The sequence below is a fragment of the Geotrypetes seraphini genome, chromosome 8 (genome assembly GCF_902459505.1).
Source record: "Geotrypetes seraphini chromosome 8, aGeoSer1.1, whole genome shotgun sequence".
Taxonomy (NCBI): domain Eukaryota; kingdom Metazoa; phylum Chordata; class Amphibia; order Gymnophiona; family Dermophiidae; genus Geotrypetes; species Geotrypetes seraphini.
Window position 1 is genome coordinate 2,123,726 of NC_047091.1, and position 22,539 is coordinate 2,146,264.

General features: G+C 45.6%; 2 protein-coding genes across 6 annotated transcripts in view; one reads left to right on the plus strand and one right to left on the minus strand.

Annotated features, from left to right (window-relative positions):
* Positions 1–18,355, minus strand: part of TBCB (tubulin folding cofactor B) — a 90,130-nt gene extending 71,775 nt beyond the window's left edge. The window contains exon 1 of one of the 3 annotated variants that reach the window (XM_033955089.1): positions 18,223–18,355. In XM_033955089.1, coding sequence (XP_033810980.1) covers positions 18,223–18,255 — 33 coding nt within the window. In that variant the 5' untranslated portion in view covers positions 18,256–18,355. Of the gene's footprint in view, positions 1–7,523; positions 7,649–7,713; positions 7,907–18,222 lie in introns of those variants that run through there. The other 2 variants (XM_033955088.1, XM_033955090.1) reach the window with 2 other exon arrangements.
* BLOC1S3 (biogenesis of lysosomal organelles complex 1 subunit 3) lies at positions 17,626–18,742 on the plus strand. Of its 3 annotated transcripts, none has more exons than XM_033955091.1 (2): positions 17,626–17,780; positions 17,935–18,742. In XM_033955091.1, exon 2 carries the CDS (start codon positions 17,953–17,955, stop codon positions 18,445–18,447), a length of 495 nt encoding a protein of 164 aa, XP_033810982.1. In that variant the 5' UTR covers positions 17,626–17,780; positions 17,935–17,952; the 3' UTR covers positions 18,448–18,742. The 3 variants fall into 3 exon arrangements, with proteins under 3 accessions (XP_033810982.1, XP_033810983.1, XP_033810984.1); XM_033955092.1 differs by having other exon boundaries at positions 17,683–17,822; XM_033955093.1 differs by having other exon boundaries at positions 17,713–17,812.
* The last annotated feature ends 3,797 nt before the right edge of the window (positions 18,743–22,539 follow it).

Genomic DNA, 22,539 nt, shown 5'->3' on the forward strand with positions numbered 1-22,539 from the left:
TCCCTGTTATACCGAGAGCATCTCTTGAACCCAATGAAAGGCTTCAACATGGAAGGGAAAAATCGCTGAAGCTAAATCAAAAAGTAGCTATTGTGCCAAGGCAAAAATATATGGAAACTCCCGAATGCTCCCAGCTTGAGGAAGGGCGGTAGGGGAGCCAAAGGTTCAACTTGGTGCTAGAAAGACGGTCAAAAACCCGAAGAAAATAAGAAATTTATAAAGCAAAAGAAAAAAAAAAAAAAAGAAGATACCAATAGAATAACTAATAAAAAAAAAACAGGGAATATACCAAGGGGAAAATTAAAAAAACAACAAAACAAAACACACACACATGGAATAACTCCAACCTCCGTGAAAAACTAGGAACTGATGACCCCACGAGCCAACAATATGTGAGAAGGCAATCACGCATGTGCGGTACAGGCCGTCTAGAGATTTCTTTTGAATTATCTTAGTCTTTTAAAAGATTATTATTTAATTTCCAATACCGCATCTCTACCCTTGGATGTCCAATTGATAAATCCAACCATATTGGGGCATAGTACAACCAATATTGGGACATGGTCCAACCAACTAATTTCCTCTATCTTGGCATCAATAAGTTTACCCCCCATCCAAACATATCATATCAATACATGTATAAACATCATGAGGTGGGGAGTAATAAGTATATTCCCTTCCTAACAGATGTAGTCCGCCACCCATCTGTTTAGATTTAATACTTCTAGAAAGTTTTTTAATTGTTTCCTATCTTTTTTAAGCCTATCACCCTTACTGCCTGTAGAGCCCCAACGGGGGTCCAACACTAAATTAAAATCCTCCCCTACAAGCAAAGGTCCTTCTTGATTCTTCAAAAAATTTCCCTTGATTAACATTTGGTGCATAAAAATTCATCAGTCATCCTCTCCCCATTCAACTCACCCACCCATATAATCCAACTCCCACCCTCATCTCTCCATTCACCTTTTGTGATAACTTTTAAATGTTTAGCAAATAATATCCCCACCCCTGCTTTCTTTTTCTCCTTTTTATTAGAAGCCCAGATTCAAACCGGGTAATCTCGATATTGAAAGATCTTTTCTCTCAATTTTTGTAAATGTGTTTCTTGAACATAACATATCTGTCCATTTCTTTCAATAATAATTGGTGTTTACGTGGTATATTAAGCCCCTTCACATTCAAGCTTCCCAGTCTTAATTTACTTCCTCCCATTTTTACATTTTTCTTTCACTTTATTTTCCTCATCCTTACAAATCTTAAAATTTTTCTTTCCAGGTCCTCCTTGGTTCCCCCTTCCCCTCCCCAGGCCATCTAGAGATTTCAAAAGAAGTTAACTTTAGGACTGTCCGTACCAGGCTCTTTGGATGATGTCATCCATCTGTGAGAATAAGCTGCCTGCTTGTCCTGGGATAATCAGATTTTTCCCCAATTTATTTAGTATCCATTTAGTATAGCAAATGGATCAATTAGGGATACAAACATAGAAACATGACAACAGATAAAGGCCCAAACGGGCCCATCCAGTCTGCCCCTCCACAGCATCCAATAACCCACATGTCTGTCCCACACTAACTTGAATTCAGATAGTCTTCATCTCCACCACAAGGACACTATTCCATGCATCTTCCACCCTTTCTGTAAATAAGTATATTCTTATTACTTTTGAGCCCATCTCTTAACTTCCTTCATTTGAAAGAGAGACTCACCTCCTGTAAATCTGGAATGCTCTTCCAGAGGCTGTTATAGGGGAAAGCAAAGGGATTCAAGAAAAGGTTAGATAAGTTCCTGCTGGACCAGAACATACACAGGTAAGACTAGACTCAAATAGGGCACTGATCTTTGACCTAAGGGCCGCCGCGTGAGCGGAGCGCACCACTGGTCTGACCCAGCAGCAGCAAGAGTCCTCCACCAAATCCAGACTCTCAGCGTGGCTGAGGTGACTACTCCCGGCAATGGTATCAGCCAGATCCAAAATAGAAGCAGGATTAGCCACAGTGAGAACGGGTTACTGGGCTTGATGGACCATTGGTCTGACCCAGTAAGGCTATTCTTATGTTCTTATGACAGCATGGGCATAATATCTGAATGACAACTGATGCAATCGATGTCTGCCACTGCAGGACAGGAGGGCTCCCAAACAGGAAGCTCTGCTGCCAGTGCAACACGCCAAAACAGTTCCAATGTGCCTGCCAGCTGCAATGAACGAGCTGGGTCCACAGAATACGCTTTCCAGAGAAGCCGAATAAATTCCGGTGAAAAGTCACACCCCGCAACCATGGCAGGGAGCCGAGACACATGCGCTCCACCACAAGTCCCCAGACTCGGAACACAGGCATTTTGCGCCAGATGCCAGCAGGACCTCTGGAAGATATTTTTTCCTGAAGTCACAGGCCCAGGTCAGCTCCCCAGCCCTAGAGTATGTGGAGGAAGCCAAATCTGAAGTTCCTGCCCCTCCCCCTGTGTGCTATGGCACACAGTACATGGTCACTGATCTGATGCCAATTCGGTGCAATCACTGCACATATGCAGCAGATTAGGGGCTGGGAAGTCAACCAGCGAATTTGCGCCAAAAATGGCAAAACAACGAAAACTCTAAAATAATAAAAATAGCGATTTGGGGTCTGGGGAGGCAGGCGACTTGAACCCTACTCTCAGTAACTGTGAAAAATGTGATTTAAAACTCTTCACAAGGTACCCTCGAAGTTCCCATAGGAGATAACGGAGGTGTACTCACAGTTCTGTAGTGCCTTTGCCCGTCAATGATTTTAAAGCAGCTGAGTGGAAAAAAAGAACTTTCTGACTCAGAAACAGCACCAAATGCTTAGAGTTGAGGATCTTCAGACTGCCAGTCAGTCAGACACCAACTATAATCTCCACTCCCACGGCTTCTATACCACATGGTTGTGCCTTGAAACTTGTAACAAGATCATCGGCAAGCAGACTCCCAAGAGAAGGGACCCAGGGTATTCCAAGAAGGGTGGCAGTGGCACATAGCAGGCTGGCTCCACAGGTCCACCAGAGTTCCTCTGTGAAGCTGCAGTCCGTCACCGCAGGACTGTGTCCTCTTCTCCGACAGGGAAGGTGTCTCAAAACACTGAAGCCACTGAGAAACGAACTAAGTGAAAAAATAAGAAACTGCCGGAGTCTTCTACATGGATTGCTTGCAGAAATTCTAACTGGATATGTTTACCTAGCTCTCAGGCTAAGGGGGGTGGAGCATGTGCTCAAAAACGTTTGTGGATTTCTGCAACTTCCAGATTGCAGGTTGGGATTGAACACTTAGTGCAGGGGTAGGGAACTCCGGTCCTCGAGAGCCGTAATCCAGTCAGGTTTTCAGGATTTCCCCAATGAATATGCATTGAAAGCAGTGCATGCAAATAGATCTCATGCATACTCATTGGGGAAATCCTGAAAATCTGACTTTCGATGACCGGAGTTCCCTACCCCTGATCTAGCGTATGGAATCTGGAAGGGACATAACAGAAAAGTAATGTTAGGAAATTATTTTTCACAGAGAGGGTGGTGGAATGCCTTCCTCAAGGAGGTGGGGGAGAGCAAAACAGTGACATAATTCAAAATAGCGTGGGACAAACACAGAGGATCTGTAATCAGAAAATGAAGGGTATAGATTGAAGAACTAGGACTGAAACTGAGCAGACTTGCATGATCAATGTATGTGTTGTATATGACTATATGATAGGAATGGGGCTGGAGAGGGCTTCGATACTGCAATACTTTGGGATGGATTAGAAAGGCTGGAGTGAGCTTGAACAGCAACTCCATTAGTTGGAACCTGATGACAGTGCCAGGTAGACTTCTGCCCAAGAAATCACTGAGAGAATAAATTTATATAAATGCTTACGCAAACAAGTACTTTTGAAAAATAATGTTGTCAGCCAAACAACATACTTTAAATGCATCTCTAGACACACATTGTAACAATCCTTCTCCAGTGCTAGAGACCATGGTATGGGTCAAGCCCATCGGATCAAATACTACCGTATTTTCTCACATATAACGCGCGTGCGTTGTACAAAATTTTTTTTACATCGTTACCTCCCCCCCTCCCCCGCAGGACCGCTCGCACCCCCACCCCGTAGGACCGCTCGCACCCCCACCCCAAAGGACCGCTCGCACCCCCACAGCCTCCCGACCCCCCCCATCATGTAGAAGCTCCTACCGGTGTCCTGCTGCTTCCTCTTGGCGGTCCCGGCCCTTCTGTGAGCCCTGCGCCTGCGCTGCTTCCTCTTCCGGCGGTTCGCCCTTTCTCTAACGTCAAGCCCTCTTGCCCCGCCGACTCCCCGACACAATCGGGGCAAGAAAGAGCTCAAGCCCTCTTGCCCCCCCCCCCCCAACACGATCGGGGCAAAAGGGAGCCCAAACCCTCCTGGTCACGGCGACCCCCTACCCCCACCCCGCACTACATTACGGGCAGGAGAGATCCCAGGCCCTCCTGCCCTCAACGCAAACCCCCCTCCCAACAACGACCGCCCCCCCTCCAAGAACCTCCGACCGCCCCCACAGCCGACCCTCACCCCCCTTCCCCGTACCTTTGTGTAGTTGGCCGGACAGACGGGAGCCAAACCCGCTTGTCCGGCAGGCAGCCAACGACGGAATGAGGCCGGATTGGCCCATCCGTCCCAAAGCTCCGCCTACTGGTGGGGCCTAAGGCGCCTGGGCCAATCAGAATAGGCCCGGGAGCCTTAGGTCCCTCCTGGGGGCGGGGCCTGAGGCACATGGGCCCAACCCGACCATGTGTCCAAGGCCCCGCCCCCAGGAGGGACCTAAAGCTCCCGGGCCTATTCTGATTGGCCCAGGCGCCTTAGGCCCCACCAATAGGCGGAGCTTTGGGACGGATGGGCCAATCCGGCCTCATTCCGTCGTTGGCTGCCTGCCGGACAGGCGGGTTTGGCTCCCTTCTGTCCGGCCAACTACACAAAGGTACAGGGAAGGGGGGTGGGGGTGTCGTGGGGGTCGGCCAGGGGGGTCACGGGTCGGCTGGGGGGGCGGTCGGAGGTACTTGGGGGGGGGGGCGGCGGTCATTGGGGGGGGGGGGGGTTTGCGTCGAGGGCAGGAGGGCCTGGGATCCCTCCTGCCCGTAATGTAGTGCGGGGTGGGGGTCGCCGTGGCCAGGAGGGTTTGGGCTCCCTCCTGGCCCGATATTGTCGGGGAGTCGGCGGGGCAAGAGGGCTTGGGCTCCCTTTTGCCCCGATCGTGTCAGGGGGGCAAGAGGGCTTGAGCTCCCTCTTGCCCCGATCGTGTCGGGAAGTCGGCGGGGCAAGAGGGCTTGACGTTAGAGAAAGGGCGAACTGCTGGAAGAGGAAGCAGCACAGGCGCAGGGCTCACGGAAGGGCCGGGACCGCCAAGAGAAAGCAGCAGGACACCGGTAGGAGCTTCTACATGATGGGGGGGTCGGGAGGCTGTGGGGGTGCGAGAGGTCCTTCAGGGTGGGGGTGCGTGCGAGCGGTCCTTTGGGGTGGGGGTGCGAGCGGGCCTGCGGGGGGGTGAATCGGACGTCAGTGGGGGGGGCATCAGGCTTTCAGGGTGGGGACAGGATTTCAAGGGGGAGAGGAGAGTCGGGGCGGGCGAAAGGAGAGTCGGGCGGCGATGGGAGAGTCGGGAGCATGCGCAGTATATAAAAATTTCTGAACATAAATTTGTGTTTTCCGCGCGCTATACCCGTGTGCGCGTTTTCTACGTGAAAATACGGTAATGTTCTCAATCATTGCAATATCAATCTTACAACTCTGAGCTAAACTTCAGCATATGGAGGGGTACCTGTTAAACAATTCAAAACCAAGTATGTTGTTTGGCTGACAGCATTGTTTTTTCAAAATCCAGACTTCTGCGGCAGAAATATCAATGGGGAAAAAAAATAGACTGTTGGACGAACTGGTTGGACCACACAGGTCTTTATCTGCCATCATTTACAGTACTCAGTACTATTACAAACTCACTATCTCAGATGACATGAATTTTCAAATCTGAAAGCAATATACTGGATAGAAGTTTGTGACACATTAGCCTAGAACTGTGTGCCACGGTACACTGGAGAGGAGGTGAGGCGCCGCACCAGATAGAACAGCAAAACCACCAGCATACAAAAAGCTCAAAAGGTACCCTCAGTGCACAGGATAAACGACGGGAGAAAAACTCCAACGCTTCAAGTGAAAAGGTAGAGGCTAAAGAGTCCCCACCTACACACCATCATGGGGTACCTATAGTGCGTTTTGAAATTAAATAACACAATACCAACCTGGTTTGCTATTCCCGCACCCTTGGATGTTGAATGAAGACACTTCAAGCTAAGTTGATTTTTTGCTGAGAGTTGGCTGGGGGGTTCCCTGAGTGATTGCAGTTTGCGATTCCATTTTTTCACTTGTGTTCATTGTGCACTTGTTTGGTATTGTGTTATTTAATTTCAAAACGTGTAGGTGGTGTGTAGGTGGGGGCTCTTTAGCCTCTACCTTTTCGCTTGAAGCGTTAGGAGTTTTTCTCCCGTCGCTTATGCTGCGCACTGAGGGTACCTTACACTCTTATTATTACCTTAGTATACATATTTCTTTTGAGCTTTTTGTATGCTGGTGGTTTTGCTGTTCTGCAATCACTCACGGAACCTTTGACCATTTTTTGCCTCATTGTTGGATTCTTTCAAGTTTCGTTGGCAATTTTTTTTTTGGAGTTTGTTGTTTTATCTTGTGGTGAGAGGCACGTTCTGTATCAGTGAGCGCCAGCACCTATCCTTCTCTCTGGCCCTCTTCCCGTCTTGCACCTCCCACTTGCGTCTCAGGGCATGCCTGGAGGGCCTTCACACACACAGACGTCGACATGATGTCACGTATGCGCATGATGTCATCACAGCGATATCTACCCACTTCCAGATGCCTCAAGACATGGCCACTACCTTTTAGTGTGCCGCAGCTCGAGAAAGTTTGCAGGACACTGGCCTAGGCGGCAGAAGTCTTCAAAACACAGGTAAGTGAATGAGACCTTCATGTAATCCGTTTTTTTGCCCAGCATAACATAGCATCAGCAACGGTAAAGGTTGGTATGTATGGCCCTGCCCTCCAACTAAATAGATGCTCTTCCTTCCCCTTCATCTTTCTTTTATCAGTCTTTCCTTCTCCATTCCTGATTATCTTATTAGTACTTAGGGGAAAATTGTCAAAACTTTAACATAGGGGTTTAGCATTCATTGTAGGAGTGGATGATCAAAACGGCCTTCTGGGTGGCCTCTAAGCTTCCTAGCAGCCTCTGACTCTGCCTTGCAAAACATTCATATTAATATTCAAACGAGCACTCCAGGCAATGATTCTGGTCCAGTGATTCTCTAACCTCAGTCCTACATTTTCCAGCAGATCTGAGCTGTCCTAGCCTTACTTTTTGGCTCAGGCCTCAACAGGAAAGTAAGGCCTGACCTGCCATCAAGCAACACCCCCTCCCCAGAAGCGATGCCCACTGCCCCCTGCTGCCCCCCCCAATAACCCTGCCCTTGGGGGTGCGAGTGGCATCCCTCCGCCAACCTCTTTTCAATGGCTACAGGACCAGCCACGACAGCGGCCCGTCGGATCTTCCCCTGGTTCGAATTGAGACATCATATGCCACGGTAAACGGCTTCTGCGTTCCCGCCCTTTCCGAAGGAAACTCTTTCCACGGACCGTCGTCCATTTTAGTTTCTTTAGTCTCCACCCACCGCGATGACACCGAACACACCTTGAGCTCAGCTAGAGTCAGTCCCCGGTTGTAGCGCTTCTGGGCTGTGAAAGAGGTGACGGTACTACTGACAAGCACATTCACCGCGGGAGAAGAAACCACCGACATCCCGAAACGAGAGAGAGCGCGAGACGCAGCGAAATTCAACCCCTCGGCCCGCCACTGCTTTCGCTCAATGGCTGCACTTTAGGATACGCCCCATTTCCCCGTCATCCAATTACCGCCAAGGGACGCAACCTCTGACGTCAATACATTTCCACCAATCCCCTCTCGACTGGCGCTTTCTTGTGTGCTGCATCCAGTGCGTAGCCCTTGATAGTTTCATTTCAATAGACGTTGCTGCTCCCGAACGGTGGACGGCACCGCTTTTAGGCCTCTTATTTCGAACTCATCTTTTGTAAACCGCATTGAACTCTCCGGTCATTTCGGTAGAGAAATACATTCTTATCTTAGGTTTCTATTGGCCTAAACGTGGCTTAGAAACAGGCCAGCCCTGATGGTCTACATTTCTGCATAGTGCATTATGGGATTTGAAGTTTTTTTCAATTATTATCAACATCTCCAAGTTGAATTACACCAGCAAGACGAAAGCTATAGCTAGACTGGGTCAGACCAAAAGTCCATCTAGCCCAGTATCCTGCTTCCAACCATGGCCAATCCATGTTTCAAGTGCAAGAAACCAAATGGTAGCAACATTTACTACCAATCCTAGGACAAGCAGTAGTTTCCCCCTATGTCTACAAGACTTATCAGGTCGGTGAGGCTCATTCAGCGACCCGATATTTTAATATAATTTTTTTTTCCTTTATTTATAATTTTCAAATAAAATTCACAAGAACATCTTGTTACATGAAACACAGAGAAGGAAAATATTTCAGAAGAAAAAATTCTTACAATATAATCAAATCTTAATCCCCTTTTCTTAGACCATACCATCCAGCTACCACCCAATTGCAAATATCCCTCTCCTAACCAAGATGCTAGACTCCATCATTTCTACCCAACTCTCTTCATACTTAGAGAGATTCTCTATTCTCCTACCCTCCCTATCAATATGGCTTTCGTCCCAACTTCAGCACCGAATCCCTACTGTCCTCCCTGATCTCAAAGGTTCATCAACTTCACTCTCAAAACAAGTTCGCCGTCCCCCTACAATTTGACCTTTCCACTGCTTTCGACGTTGTCCACCATGATATTCTTGTTTACCAACTCTCTGAGATAGGCATTAACTCCACAGTCCTAGACTGGTTCTCAAAATTCCTCCGCTCTCGTTCTTACACTGTCAATATAAATGGCACCTCATCCTCCCACTGGAAACCGAACTGTGGAGTCCCGCAAGGCTCTCCCCTATCTCCTATCCTTTTCAACATCTTTATGTCCTCCCTCAACCTCCTCTCTCACCTACACCTACATCATTACACTTGTTTACACTCAAATTAACTTGTTAAACAGTATGCTGCTTTGAAGGGATTACAAATTTTTTTAGAACAGATGGGTTTTTAATAGCTTTCTAAAATGCATATATGATGTTGATATTCCTACCATTTGGCCCAGTTCAGTATCCTTGGAAGCGGCTTGGTATGTTAAGAGTCGATTAATGAATATTTTCTGAGTACAGCCTTTGACTGAAGGGTAGGTAAAAAATGATCGGGAACGTGTGGAGCGGCTTGGCAACGAGAACAAGAATTGAGCAGTTAGGTAGTTAGGCAGTGGGCCATGTAGGGCTTTGTAGACAAGGCAGCCAAATTTGAAAAGAACTCTTCCCTCACAGGAAGCCAATGTAGTTTTTGGTAGAATGGAGTTATCTGGTCAAATTTTTTCAGGTTAAAGATTAGTCTCATGCCATGTTTTGGATGATACTCAGTTTCCGGAAATGCCTGCATTGTCCTGCTAGGTATGAAATGTTTCCGTAGTCCAGGAGGCTTAACACTAGCATTTGGACTAGTAATCGGAAAGGTGCAAATTCAAAGAATTAACTTATGGATCTTAGTTTCCAAAGCGTGAAGCCTTTGCGTACAACTTGGTCTACTTGAGTGGTCATAGATAGCTAGCTATCAAGGTGAACTCCCAGGATTCTAATTGAAGGGGTGATGGGAAAGGTATTTCCTCTCAGAGTTAGGGTGTCCAAGGTGCAGTTGGTAGAGGTGGCTAGAAAAAACTTAGTTTTTTCAATGTTTAGTTATAACTTGATGTGTGACATCCACCCTTCTATAGTGGATAAGACCGAGTCTATTCTTTAAATCTCTGCAGATGGTAGCAGATGACAGGGAGGGCAATAGTAATGTCGTCAGTGTAACTATATTGGGTAACATTTAAGCTTTTTAAATGAGCTCCCAGGGAGGATAGATAGACATTGAAGAGAAGGGGTGATAGAGGGGAGCCTTGAGGAACACATTTGCTGGTCCATTTGTCAGATAGGGTCTCTCCAGACTGCATTTGGTAGCTGCAACATTTTAAGAAGCCTTGGAACCATTGGAGGACATTTCCCGATAGTCCAAAGGAGTCTAGGCAAAGCAGCAGTAAGTCGTGGTCCACTAGGTCAAATGCACTACTGAGGTCTAGTTGTATCATTGAGTTCACATCAGGTGAAGTTTACAGTGAACTGGCAAGACTCAAGGTGAACAAAGCCATGGGACCAGACAATTTGCACCCAAGAGTGCTCAGAGAATTGAGCGATGTCCTGGCGAAACCGTTGGCTGAGCTATTCAATCTCTCCCTAAGTAAGGGAAAAGTTCCCCTGGACTGGAAATTAGCTAATGTCGTTCCTCTGCATAAAAAGGGTTGCAGGGCAGAGGCTGTGAATTATAGACCGGTGAGTCTCACATCAATAGTGTGCAAACTCATGGAAACACTAATTAAAAGCAAATTGGACACGATCTTGAATGAAGGGAATCTTCAGGATCCCAGTCAGCATGGATTCACCAAGGGTAAGTCCTGCCAATCCAAACTCATCAGCTTCTTTGACTGGGTAACAAGAAAGTTGGACTTGGGAGAGTCTTTGGACGTCGTGTACCTGGACTTCAGTAAAGCTTTTGACAGTGTCCCACACCGCAGGCTGCTAAGCAAGATGGAATCGATGGGGTTAGGAAAGACACTAACTGCTTGGGTCAATGATTGGCTGAGTGGCAGACTTCAGAGGGTGGTGGTTAATGGTACTCTCTCTAAAACATCGGAGGTGACCAGTGGAGTGCCGCAGGGCTCAGTCCTGGGTCCACTCCTTTTCAACATATTCATAGGGGATCTGACTCAAGGACTTCAAGGTAAAATAACACTATTCGCCGATGATGCCAAACTATGTAATATAGTAAGTGAATGCAGTTTACAGAATTATATGGCGCAGGACCTGCTTATATTGGAAAGTTGGTCCTCAACCTGGCAGCTAGGCTTCAATGCTAAGAAATGTAAGGTCATGCACCTCGGAAGCGGAAATCCATGCAAGACGTACTTCTTGAACGGAGAAACTTTAACTAGGACTTCAGCAGAACGAGATTTAGGAGTAATCATCAGTGCAGACATGAAAACTGCCAATCAAGTGAAGAAGGCTTCATCTAAGGCAAGGCAGATATTGGGTTGTATCAATAGAAGTTTCGTCAGCCGAAAGCCTGAAGTCATAATGCCGTTGTACAGGGCCATGGTGAGACCTCATCTGGAGTACTGTGTGCAATTCTGGAGGCCACATTACAGTAAAGATGTGCGCAGAATTGAATCGGGAACCAGGATGATATCGGGGCTCAAGGGTCTCTCGTACGAAGAGAGACTGAACAAATTGCAGCTCTACACTCTCGAGGAACGTAGGGAGAGGGGAGACATGATCAAAACATTTAAGTACCTCACGGGACATGTCGAAGTGGAAAATGATATTTTCTTTCTCAAGGGACCCTCGACCACAAGAGGGCACCCGCTCAAACTCAGGGGCGGAAAATTTCATGGCGACATCAGAAAGTATTTCTTCACAGAGAGAGTGGTTGATCATTGGAACAAGCTTCCAGTGCAGGTGATCGAGGCAGACAGCGTGCCAGACTTTAAGAATAAATGGGATACCCATGTGGAATCCCTACAAGGGTCAAGATAAGGAAATTGGGTCATTAGGGCATAGACAGGGGGTGGGTAAGCAGAGTGGGCAGACTTGATGGGCTGTAGCCCTTTTCTGCCGTCATCTTCTATGTTTCTATGTTATGTCATACATGTCATTCAAGAGGGAGGCAATTACAGTTTCTGTACTGAATGATGGTCTAAAGCAGGAACTCCAGTCCTCGAGAGCCATATTCCAGTCGGGTTTTCAGGATTTCCCCAATGAATATGCAGGAGATCTATTTGCATGCACTGCTTTCAATGCATATTCATTGGGGAAATCCTGAAAACCCGACTAGAATACTTCTCTCGAGGACCGGAGTTCCCTACCCCTGGTCTAAAGCCTGATTAAGAATCAAGGAGTAGGTGAAACTTTTCTGTGTCTCATTAGTTGGGATTGAACTAGTCCTTCCATTAGTTTTATGAAGAGAGGATTTAGGGCAATGGGTCTGTAGTTCTCAATCTGAGCGGTTGATTTCTTCATGTCTTTCAGGATAGGTCTGATGATAATGTGGTCTCTTTCTTTGGGAAACTCCCCTTTATTTAGCATGTCTACTAGCTATGTGTAGAGATCAGCTAGAAACTTGGATGAAGCCTTAGACATTAGTACTGGGGGGCAGACATCGACAGGAGAGTATGTGTGCACGTATAAGAAAAGAAATTGAAGGTTTTATTCAAAAATAAGCAATGGATCAGAAGTTACAGCTATTTTACGCAAAACGTAATTTCCCATGTAACATTTAAAAAATTTGCCCACTTTTCGGCGTAGATCAGTGAAAAATGCCCGCAAACAATGTGTTAATTATGACTATTGTTTGTGAAATGGTACATTTGAACCTGCTGTATTTTTTTAAATTATTATTATAACTTAAATTTATCAGGAGTCGGAATCAGTACATTTTTATCAACTCCAGGTACCCAAAATTGACTCTGACGCCAAAGCCCTGCTCCCTGCTACATAATCAATTCTGCTCAGGATAAACAATTTCAACATTATTGTCCTAAGGCTAAACATAGCAACACAAAACGATTCCAAAAAGAGACTGCCAGAGGAACTTCAAAAGACACAAACATTAGGGCAGTAAATAAGTCAATAGGTTCTGACAGTGGTATTCTGAAGATTAGAAAATTGTGTGAACACAAGGTCCGTTATGCCAACCCTCAGTTGCTGCGTACTATGACGCCTAATAAAAGCTCTGATCGCCAAATATGTGTTCTCTCTTTTTCTAATCAAGCGCATCAAGTTGCCAACATCATCAAAAAACATTGGCATGTTTTGGATTCCCACACTATTTTCAAGGAACCTCCACGTATTACATTTTCCCATCCCAAGAACTTGAGTAATTTATTGACTCCTATGATTCCCTGTACAAGTTCGGGATCAGGGAGCCATACGGCATGCGGGCACTGCAACATGTGTCGGAACACTCTTTCCATTTCCAGCTGGCAACATCCTCAAACCCAGCAGGTCTATAATTTGAGGCATCATACCACGTGCGACTCTCAGTGGGTCATTTACATCATCACCTGCCCATGTAATCTTATATATATATGGGACGTACCAGTAGGAAAATCAAGCCCAGATTGTCCGAACATAAAAGCAGACTCAACACTACCTCTTATTCTGCTCCCCTAGTTCCCCACTGCTTGGACAAGGGCCATGAATTTTATGAACTAACTTGGTTTGTCTTGGAACTACCTGGGGACTTTAGAGGGGACAAGATGTCTCTCATTCAACTAAGAGAACAATTCTGGATTTTCCATTTGTGTTCTGTACAACCCCACGGACTGAACGATAGCATTGAGTGGAACACCATCGTATAGTGCTATCATTTTTTTGATTGGTTCTCCTTTGCATGACATATTTCCTGTTTGGCTTTTAAGCGTGGCATGCGCTCCACTCTGTTAGCTCCGTCCTCCTCCCAGCTGGCTTGGATTGTTCATCTGCGTGGCCATTGATTTTTTCAGCGATTCAGTACCGATGGCTTCCTGATGAAGGGACCCTGAGTTACCTAAACCGGGCTTGGTTGAACCCTGCCATAAGGGGATCTTTGAATGTGATTTCCTGGACTTTTCTGTTAAACCGAAGGAAATTGTTTTCATCTAATCCAAGCTAAGTCTGAGTTTATTGTGGGAGTTGGCTGGGGGGTTCTCAGAGTGGTTTTTCTGCTTGATTTCACTTGTGTGATTATTATAATTATTTATTACATTGTTTTTCACTATTTCTGTTGAGGCACATGTGAGGTATCCGATGATGGTGTGCTGGTAGGGGTTTGTTTAACCTTTGCCTTCTCCTCCCCTCACTGACCTCTCACACTGAGGATATCCCATTTCACAAAAAAATTTTATATATATAAAATATTCTATTTATTGCCTTGTGTTTACACAATTTTCTAATCTTCAGAATACCACTCTCAGAACCTATTGACTTATTTACTGCCCTAACATTTGTGTCTTTCTAAGGCTAAACATAGCATAAACATTAAACTAGAACCATAAACAATTTGGAACTGTACAAATTTGGATAAAGAAGACACAGCCTGAGGGTTCGGAAGGGGCAACCATCCCCTCAAACCCCACGTTAAGGGACAAATATGGAATTCTCAGTAAGCCTGGTCAAAGACAGAAATCCAGCTTACCTGTTACTGGTCAGGCGACCTGCAAATCGGACAGAAAATCTGGGCAGGTGTTCAGCCTACAGAGGAGATTTACAAGAAAGAAGATTAGCAGAGGTAAGAAACCTAATCATTCGTTCTTGTACAATCCCTCTCTGTAGGATGAATGGTAGGGGCATATCAGAGCATTCCCAGAACATCAGGGGGGCCTGATGAGCCTGCCGCCAGAACTGAAGCCCCAAAAGCCACATCTTACTTGGCTGCCACAACAAGCCAGTAGAACTTTGTGAAGTATGGAGAGAGAGGCCCATGGCCGCCCTGCCAATCTCCTCAGGAGAAACAGCTGTTGATTTGGCCCAAGATGAAGCCATTCCTCTGGTAGAATGAGCCTTAACTCCAAGGGGAGGCTTCTTCCCTGCTGACACATAAGCAGCGGAAATTGCCACGCAGATCCATCTAGAGATGGTAGCCTTAGAAGCCGGCTTGCCCCTCCGGGCAGGACCAGCCAGCACAAAAAGGTGACTCAAAAGTGGAAGTCATCCGTGGCCTCTAGGAATCTCAGAAGGGGACACCTCATATCCAGGGACCGCAAAATACGGTCCTTGGACTTGGAGCCCGATGGAACAAAGGCGGGTAGCCGAACTTCCTAATTTAAAAGGAACTCTAAAACCACCTTCGGAAGAAAGGAAAGCATGGTCCTCAAGAGGACCACAGAATCCGTGATGTGGAGAAAATGATCTCTGCACGAAAGAGCTTGTACCTCTGATACCATAAGCACAGAATAGACCACTACAAGGAACGGTATTGATGGTGAGATCTTTCAGAGAGATCTGATCCAGGGGTTCATAGAGTGGACGAACCAGCGAGTGGAGAACCAGTTTCAAATTCCACGGTGGACAAGGCAGTCCCCAGGGAGGCCTCAGCCTCCATGCCCCCCACAAGAAACAGACAACGTCCGGGAGAGACGCCAGGGAACCCCTGAGAGCAGCGGGACCCAAGCACGAGAGACCCACAATCAGAACATGTAGCAAAGAAACCGCTAGTCCCTTTCTAATATCAGCTTGCAAGAAGTCCAGATGTTTTGCCGGGCCCTCTGGTCAAGGATATCACTGATTTGTAAATGAATAGACTTAAGTTGCTGTAGCTCAGCCGCGTCCAAACTATTGTAATGGCGCCTGCGTAAAGTGGCCAGCTGCCCCCAGAGAGTCATGAGCGCCTCTCCTTGCCGCCGTCGCTTAGCAGAGGTATACTGAATAATATGCCCATGCAGGACCGCCTTAGAAGCCTCCCAAAAAATTTCTGAATCCACCTCCGACGCACGATTGTCGGAGTCATACTCAAGCCATTTAGCTCTAAGAAAAGTACGAAAGTCTTTATCCCCATATAAAGCTGCGAGAAAACGCCAGGAGCGCTCCCCAGGTCGATCCGAGACTCCCAGCGTAAGTACCACCGCCGCGTGATCGGAAAGCGATGTATCCTCAATGGTGACTGTGTCAACCCTGGAAAAGAGAGAAGACGACACCAAAATATAGTCCAGGTGTGAGTACATAGTATGGGGATGAGAGAAGAACGTAAATTCTCTATCAAATGGGTGCAGCGTTCTCCAAGCATCTACCAACTCCAAAGGACTACAGAGAAAGTTCACCCCCCTCTGGTCGTGATTACAAGGCCGCGGCTTGGCAGGAGAATAATCCACAGCATGGTCAGCCATGATATTAAAATCCCCGCCAACAACCAGTTGGTACGTGGGATATTGCGTCAGGATACCCAAGAGCCCAGAATAGAATTGGTGATTGTAAATGTTTGGGAAATAGAGATTACAAAAAAGAAAATGAGACCTCCACAGCTCTCCCAAGAGAAGAACATAGCGACCCTCTTTATCCTGAATTATCTTATGGATGGTAAGAGGTAACTGTTTATGGACTAAAATGGCGACCCCGTGTTGCCTGCCATTGTAGGCCGAATAACCCACTTCCCCCACCCATTCTCTACGCCAGTGTTTTTCAACCGCTGTTCCTGGTGTGCCGCAGGGCCGCCATCAGGGCAGTACTACCAGTCCTGCATTTAGAGACCCGGAGCTGACAGGGGGCCCGAGGCAGGGGCGCCAGTAGCTCGCCAAGGCAAAGTGAGTCGATCACCCAGGACTCACTTTGTCTTGGCGATCTAATCTATCGAGCCGATAAGTCTTCTTCTCCCCGACGTCAATTCTGCAGTCGGAGAGGAAGTTCGGGCCAGCCAATCGCTGCCTGGCTGGGCGGAACTTCCTCTCCGATTGCAGAACTGACATCAGGGAGAGCATGCGTTGGCGTCGGCTTTGGGGCCTGTTATCCATTGGTGGGTCCTGTTCCCCGATGGCAGCGGCAGTGGCAGTGGCTTGGGGAACGGCAGGGAGAAAGAAAGGGGGCAGGCAGGGAAACAGAAGGAAAGAAGAGAAACAGAAAAAAAGAAAGAAAGGTCAGGGAGAGAGGAAGAAAAAGTTGGGGGAGGGAATGAGGTGTGGAGGAGAGAAAGCATACAGGCTGATAGAAGGGAAGAAAGATTGGATGCACAGTCAGAAGAAGAAAGTGCAACCAGAAATCACCAGACAAGGTAGGAAAAATGATTTTATTTTAAATTTAGCAAAGTGGAGGCAGTATTACCACAGTTTTCAAAGGAATTTGCCCAAATAACTTAATAGTTAACTGGGTAAATTCCCAGAGATGAAAACTTCCCTTCACTTACTATGCACAGTTCTGAATTTATATCTGCTGTCTATATTTTACAATATGGTCACCTTTTACTAAACCGCAATAGTGGTTTTTAGCGCAGGAGCCTATGAGCGTCAAGAGCAGCGCTGGGCATTCAGCGCAGCTCCCTGCGCTAAAAACTGCTATTGTGGTTTAATAAAAAGGATGGAGGGTATATTTGTCTATTTTTGTATGCTATAAAAACCAAATACAGAGAGAGACTGAAAGCTGTTGACGAAGAGCTACGTGTGTGTCTTTCTTCCATTCCAGCCAGAATATCAGCTTTGTGTTCAGCCAAACAGGCCCAGGTTTCGCACTGAATAAAGTATTTTATAATTTTTATTTCATAATAAAGTAATTATAAAATACTTTCTTTGTGTTTATTTGATTCCTATTCAAGAGAATTACTTTATATATAGTCAATATAGGCAGAGAGTTAAATTTTTTAACATTTTCTAATGGTGGTTTTTTTCATGAAACAAGTGTGCCTTTGGCCAAAACACTGGATTAGCCACAGGCAGGGGAAGCTTCAGACTAGCCTTTGGCGCCCTTTCCTCTCTCAACCTCTTTCCGGTCGCACTTCCGGCCTCGTCCTTCGTCTTCGACCGTTGGATTTCTTGGGCTTCTGACGCTCGCTGAGACTTTCGGCTGCCAGGTAGTGAGAGAAATAAATCTTCCCGCTCAAACGTAAATACGAGTAAGGAGTTATTGCATGACTTAGGACCGCTTTAAGCCACTTTGTCGATAGGAAAGCTATAGAGAAATAGTGGTGAAGAAAATAAGAGCAATGGATTATTTCTTTCTCGTAGGTTACGGAAAGTAGAAAAATGTTTGCTAGCAGGTACCAGACGGTGGTGCGGGGAGAAGCGTCAGAAACGGACTCTGAAGAAGAAATTTATCTGACGTCTGTTACCCCGGTGGCCTTGTCAGTGTCGGAAACCGAAGGCCCTCCTGAATCGATTCACACCTCCCTCCCTCTCCCTCTCCTGATCGTGATACGCAATGCGGAGCAGGAGGAGAAGCCAGGGCTCGCCCTTCAGCCTCACAGTCGTGACAGCACTTTGTTGCAACTGAAATTGCTAGAAAGTAATTCCCACCTGGGCCAGGACATCCAGGGCACCGTTAAACATATGTATCAGACGACGGCCAAGGAGCTGCAGGCTCTCACCAGTCAGTTCAGCAGCTCACAAAACGGCATCATCAGCGCCTCCCATAGCATCCGTCTGATCCTCGATGACCTCAGAAGTGTGGCTGAAAAAATTGACATCATAGCTACGTGTAGTTTGTTACCGGACATAACGCCCTTTGGGGATAAGACCTAGCCTTGCTTACTGTTAAATAAATAGAAACAAACTGGCATATATTTTGGGTCTTGGAGTTGCAAATTAAGTAATAGATTGCTTTTCTCTGAGGATACCTAGGTCTGCCTTATCCATGCTACAGGCTTTTATGGGGATGATTTCAATGTACCTTTGCAACTTTGACACTTTCACATAAAGTCCATTTAGGAACATCCTCACTCCACAGAGTTTTATTGGTTTACTCTTCTATAGACCACATTAATTCTTTCTGAAGAGGAATTTGTTGCTAATAAATATAGGGGTAAATTTTCTAACACTTGGTTGCCTTTTATGTTTATTTTTACTGAATATGTGACATCCCACAAATGCAAAAAGTGTGGTTTCATAACAAACTTTGCTATGGTAAAAAGAGTCATTCTAGGGTGGAAGGGTGTGTATTTTATTTATATATATATGCATTCCATTAAGAAGTGAACGCACATAACACAACCCAGCAGTGGGGTTGATGCAGAAAGCTATGTTCTTGGACAAGTGGTCTATCATCCCATGTGCTTGTAGGAAGCCTCATTTACATAATTTTTTCTGACCTCCCCCTCTTACTTCAGGACTGCCCTCTGGTCTCCAGTTGCTTTCTTACAAGCGAGACAGTAGAAATCGGTCTTTTCTGCTCGTGTTTATTTTTTTGTGATGCTTGCGTTCCTTCAAGAGAGGCTGGAAAAGGGTCTGGCTGTCTGAGGGTTCAGATTGCCAGTCTTTCTTGTTTTGGTCCTAAGCCTCTGAGAAGCTCTGTGACCACCTATCTGGACATTGTCAGGTTTCTTAGAGGCATCACATGGGGGTAATGTAATCCATGGAACCTGTTACAAACTAAGAAAATACAAAGAACTAGCTAGCCACCTTCTATAAAAAATCATTGCAGACAGCAAAGAAAGAATTTTATACTAAATGTATTGCACTCACCAAGAATTCATCTGCTCTATACTCCATTGTTCGTTCTCTTTCTCCTTAGACACACTACCAACCAAAATCATCCCTCTGTTCAAGCTCTTGCTGAACACTTTGAAGACAAACTTAGATCTGTCAGTACAAAACTCAGTTACCCCCCCCTCATCCCCGACCACAATTCCACACACCCCTGATTTCTCTCTCCCGTTTAACTCCTTAACAGACTTTCAACTGCCCACAATTGACAAACTGAAAAAAGTAACACAGTCTTAATCTGCCGAATAATTCTCTCGAAAGCTTACCTCCCACTGTCTTCAAAAAATACTTGTCAATCTTTGGGCTATTCCTATTAGACATGATCAAGAAAAGCCTATCAGGCCTTGTACCTTCTTCATGGAAATACACTCTTGTTTATCTGAAACTCAAACAAAATCAAATTACTAATTATCGCCCTATCGCTAACTTACCTTTTCCTGGCAAAAATAACTGAGAAGCTGGTTTTTAACCAGCTATTCAACTTTGCAGAAAAAAATAACACTTCTTCATCCTTATCAAACAGGGTTTCAAAAAACTATTCTACTGAACTATCTCTTGTCAGCTTGACTATCTTAATTCTCTATTTCAAAGATCACTGTAAATCCTCAATCTCCCTAGATCTTACATCCGCTTTTGATACCATTGATCATCCTCTTCTCGATTGACTAGAAACCCTCGGGATATCAGGCACTGCCCTACAATGGTTCTGCTCTTATCTGAATAATCGATACTACAGAGTTAGTTTCAACAACTCTATTTCCTCTACAATCGCCCAAACCTATGGGGTTCCTCAGGGTTCGATTCTCTCCCCTTTACTTTTTAATATTTTCTCGACCCTTCTACTTACTCTAGCTCAATCTATAGGCTTACAGTTCTCACTTATGCCAATGACATCCAACTACTTCATCCACTAAACTCCACCTCCCCCAAAGAAATTTGTGAATTCAACTTCAAACTTGATCAAATTAGTTCTTGCCTCCAACATTTTTAAAACTACAGGTGTTCTTTTTCTAACATCTCTGTACCCCCATTAGCATTGATTTCTCTTCCATCCAAATGGACAGTAAAGTTAAACTTCTTGGCATTATCCTGGATAAAGATCTTACATTTCATCAACAAATCAGCGCTGTAACACAAAAATGCTTTCAAAAGTTATGACTTATTCGTTCTGTTTCCTCCCTTCTCGACCTCCCTTCAATCAATATACTAATTCATTCCCTTGTCATCTTGACCTTAGACTACTGTAATGAGCTCGACCAAGGAATAACCCAGAAGGAAATATGTTGTCTCCAATTAATACAAAACACTGCTGTTAAACTTATCTACCATGCAAAAAAATACGATCACGTTACTCCTCTTCTCTGCAAAGCTCATTGGTTGCCCATCACACACCACTTCACCTATAAAATACTACTTCTTGCTTTCAAAACAAAAAACTCCCATCAGCCAGCTTTCATTGACAAACTTTTAATCCCATATGCATCTTGCAGGACCCTTTGATCTAGCAATCAAAACCTGTTCACCAGGGTATAAAATATTTAGGTATTTGGATTCAAAAAACATTGGAAGGCACGATGAAAGTAGATGAGAAATCTTTATTGCTAAAGGTCTCAGAAATGTGTGAGCAATGAAACCCCCTACATCTGTCTTGGTGGGGGAGAGTTCAAACAGTTACGATGATGATTTTATCTGTAGTTTGCTACCAAATGGATAACCAAATGCCAATTTATTTTCAGGGGTCCTTTTATAAGAAATTAAATAGTATTCTTACTAAATTTATTTGGCTGGGTAAAACTGCTTGAATTGCTTTAGTATCTTTATAAAAACCAATTGCGGTAGGTGGGGTAAATTTTTCCAATTTTTATAGGTACCATCAGGCCTATATACTGTGTCAGAGTATGTATTGGATGTTTCCTGAGCTCATGGAACATCTCCCTGATTGGTTTTATTTAGAATGGCAACTCATGTCTCCAATGCGATTATGTCATGTTTTAAGTATCAAGTTACCCTGATATGTTAAGGACAATAGTATTTTATTTGATACCTGGAAAACTTTGAAATTTATTAACAACTTAACAGATGTTCCAGTAGAGAAGTCTACATGTCAATCCTTATGGCTAAACTCCAAGATTCAAATTGGCGAGTCTAAGATCTTCTGGAAGCATTGGATGCAGGCAGGTATACGTACACTAGATAATTATTTTGTGGACTGGCACCAGTCTGTGGACCAGCAGTTGAAGAACACTGGGCTAAGTCGTGGGCCAGACCCCGCCCATATCCACCCAATCTCCGCCCCAGATCCCGCCCCCATAATAGTACTAATTGTAACACCATTTTTTCCATTCATTTTTCATATATTACATTAGGTATTTCTATTCCGCTATTACTTTGCAGTTCAAGGCGGATTACAAGTGGATTGTCTGGAGATTAGAAGTATTTAGGGGGGGGGGGGGGTCACGTGATGCACTCAACCTAAGCAGACGTGCCTCAGCGCCTCTCCTGCTCCCGGAGCTGTTTCATCGGTTTCTCTGGCCTGAATCTGTGCTTCACGGGTCCCCAGCTTACCTTTTCTTTTGGGGCATTTCATGGGCTGTCAGCTAACGCTGTTTTCAGCGCGCTTTTCGAGGTATGCCGACCTGAGCCTCGAAGCCTGCTAGGTTTCCGAGAGGCCCTTCCACCCCTGCCAAGATGGCGACGCTGACACCTGCACGGGCCCTGCACAGCCCGACTGTAACTTTGCCTGCAGATGCAATCGAGGAATTGAAACTTTATTTAACCTCCTTTCTGGGTGACAAACTTACCCGATTGCAGACAACTGTTGATGCCATTGAAGACACTCTGGAGCAGCAAGTGGCGCGACTACAACAAATAGAGGAGAGGGTATCCGCGCAGGAGGACCGCACCGTGGTGTTGGAGGCAGGGGCCCAAACCTTGGAGGATAAGGTCCGCCGGCTGGAGGATCGGACGGAAGATTTGGAAAACCAGAGCCACTGCAATAATATCCGACTTATCGGCGTGCCTGAATCACTCACGAAGCTGGATCTGAGGAATCTGGTGTCCACCTGCTTGCCAAAGGAATTGGGCATGGACCTGGGAGATACGCCTTTCCTGATCGAGCGGGTGCATAGGATG

What these genes read in the sequence shown, in the direction of transcription:
- BLOC1S3 (XM_033955091.1), top strand. Translation starts at nt 17,953, where the DNA reads ATGTTTGCTAGCAGGTACCAGACGGTGGTGCGGGGAGAAGCGTCAGAA.